The sequence below is a fragment of the Trachymyrmex septentrionalis genome, unplaced genomic scaffold (genome assembly GCF_001594115.1).
Source record: "Trachymyrmex septentrionalis isolate Tsep2-gDNA-1 unplaced genomic scaffold, Tsep1.0 scaffold114, whole genome shotgun sequence".
In the NCBI taxonomy this organism is placed as follows: Eukaryota; Metazoa; Arthropoda; class Insecta; order Hymenoptera; family Formicidae; genus Trachymyrmex; species Trachymyrmex septentrionalis.
In genome coordinates, this window is record NW_017304269.1 from 722789 (window position 1) to 725810 (window position 3022).

Below are 3022 nucleotides of genomic sequence, written 5' to 3' on the forward strand. Positions count from 1 at the left end.
TTCAATTTATTCTTATAATATAAAAGAGAGAGACAGAGAGGGGAGAGAGAGAGAGAGAGAGAGAGAGAGTTAGAAGAGATAACCGCAATCGAAAATGGGAAGAAATTAATTAAAAAAAAATTTAGAAACGCTAATTTATTTCACGAATCTATCAAATATCCTCTGCTCGTCACTTTTCGTCCCGATACTCTGATGCGTCGTAGTCTCTGCGATAGAGTTATCTACTAGGCTCGGTTTCAAGTACGAGCAATCACGCTGAGCCGCAACGCGACGGAAGCAAGTTCTAACGTTGTTTGATGCGTATCACAGCTCATTAGTTTCTCGAGTGCAAAGAGGCGGATTAAAGCGGGGAAAGGGGAAGGGAAACACACAGCGTATGCGAAAGGTCCGTGGATACACGGCCAATTACAGCTCTATGTAGCAAATAGTTTATAGACACGATACCTCATTCACAGCCACGTCGGACTATCGCACCTCTGCCTACAAGGATGATATTGTCGACATTGCCCGATTAAGCTCGAGCAAATTGACTCGGCAGGATGAAACACGAATTCGTATTTAATTTGTTCGATTCTTTTTCCAAATTATCGGAATCTCCACAAAATAGCTTTTAGATGATTAAATTACATGTTGACTGTTATATATGATAGTTATGTGTAATCGGCGTTTCACTAAGAGAAAACTTTTTGGTAACTATAATTACATATCACTATAATTATGACTATTTTACTGCTATGATAATACAATAGTAATAGCTATATTTGTATAGTTCTATCGACAAATAAATTAACAACTAACAGAAAAGATCTATGTTATAGTTTATATTATTACAAAAATAGTTACAATTGTTATTAACTGTAATTTATAGTCTCAAAAATGACTATTATTTAAAATTATAGTTATATTAGAGTAATTATAATAATTTTTATGATAATAATAATTAAAAAAATTATATTTTTGATTGTCAACCATATACACAATATATATATTTGTGATGTAATTATAGTTACCAAACATAAGACTTGGCAGTTTTAATGTCATTGGTGATTGATTTTGTCGAAATATTTTAAAACGCTTATAAAAAATAATTGTTATTCGACATGCAATTTATATTTACATAAATATCTAGATAAACATCAAGTCTGATCAATCCAAGTCTGACTGTTTTCGATGAAGATTCTAAATTTATTTTACAGACCTAAACGCGGATTACATAGACATGCCCTTCGGTAGAGGAGGCCCCGGAACCCCCGGCATGCCCGGATCCAACAGCAGGACAAAGCGGATGAGAACGAGCTTTAAGCATCACCAGTTAAGAACGATGAAGAGCTACTTCGCGATCAATCACAATCCCGATGCGAAGGATCTCAAGCAGCTTTCCCAGAAAACTGGCTTGCCGAAAAGGGTGTTGCAGGTAAATAGAGACTGTTCGGCTCATGCGATTCGCAATTCCGCGTTTTCTCTTGATACGAGTTAAAATGCGATGTTGAAACTGGAATTTCCTCATTTCGATTTCGTTAGTTAACCGTGTCGCGTTTAGCTTCGAAAGTAGTTGTCCGCTGATGTAATTGCTACTTTGATCACATCTAATTTTGATACAAAACATATTGTAATCGTTTATTAAGTACACGTATAATTAAATATTTATGTAAATTCTTAGAATTAGATGAAATTTTAAACGTTTGAAATGTTGAATTTCTTTACAATATTTTAAATATATCCTAAAAATATATTGAAGTTTTAAAATTCGAATGATTGTGAATTTATCTACTTTAAATTGCATTCGGTACAATTTTTTGTACACTAAAAAAATGATCTGGTTGGATTAAATAATAATTTTGATGGAAAACGGACGAATCAGAATTTTCTGGTTAAATCTACCAGAATTCTGATTGAGATAACTAAAATTCTGATTGATATAATTATTCTGGTAAAAAATAAGAATTCTAGTAGATTTTATCAAAACTATTGTATCAGAATCTCGACTAGAATTCTAATAAATTTAACCAGTAAATTCTGATTTGTCCATTTTCAATCAGAAATTTTTTTCAGTGTAAAATTGGATAAAATTCACTAGGTTTAACTTACTAGACCTTGTGTATATAAATTACCATGAAAAAAAATAACGAGATGAGAGTGCGAAAGAAAAATCGAAAGATGGATAGCCGGTGGTTCTCGCTCGGCCCCTTTGCCTCTCTCACATTTCGGGAGGGTGCGCCCTATAAAAATATTCACGTACGCGAGTCACGCGTAGACACACGCGCTTCTCCCAATTAGTGCAGCGCGTACGGCGTGGCTGCGAAGTTAAAAGAACCGCGCGGAACGAAGCGATATTTCCGTCGACGAGAGGCTGCGGCCTTTCTCCGTAATTACGAGCCGGCGTCAATCCGGAGACAGTCAAAATCCCCGGCGGACAGCTAAGTCGTAACGTCGAACCCGCGCCGGCTCGCTCTCGTTAACTCACTACCGTTAAATTATTAGGTTGTTACAAAAGTTTCGCGCGCGTTCCTTTGTAAAGCGTGCCATAGACGCGCGGTTGAAAAGGGAGAACGATCGGACGCGGGAGATACTGACGATTTAAAGGTAAATGAGGCGAGGCGAAACGCAGTGGTATGGAAACGAGGAGTTTTGGTCAGACGAGATTCTTTTCTGTTCTTGATTTGGCTTTTTATAAATATACATTTAATTATCGATGCCTGTTAAATTTTAGTTGTAAAGATCAAATGCAAGACTGTAAAAACTTAGAGACTTAAAGTTACGCAATTAAGAACTCCGAAATGCAGAGAGAAGTTTGAATATTCTTTGAAATCTTAAAGCTTTAAATTCTTAAAGTCTCATAAGAAGATTCCAATGGGACTCCAGAGAGATTTCATATTCGTAATTTTCAGCCACTGAAGATCAAATACGTAGAGTACAAAGTTTAAAGAGAAAAAAATTTAGTATATTATAAGGAAATTTAAATACGAAAAATAATTCTGATGCCTGTCAAGTTTTAATTATATTAATTTTATTTATATTTTTG

The 3022-nt window shown here is 35.2% G+C and overlaps 1 protein-coding gene across 3 annotated transcripts in view; it reads left to right on the forward strand.

The window, feature by feature from the left end:
- Positions 1 to 3022, forward strand: part of LOC108753701 (protein apterous-like) — a 48153-nt gene that overhangs the window by 39452 nt on the left and 5679 nt on the right. For all 3 annotated transcript variants that reach the window (XM_018495561.1, XM_018495553.1, XM_018495570.1), the window contains exon 5: positions 1197 to 1414. In XM_018495561.1, the coding sequence (XP_018351063.1) occupies positions 1197 to 1414 (218 nt within the window). The remainder of the gene's footprint in view (positions 1 to 1196; positions 1415 to 3022) is intronic.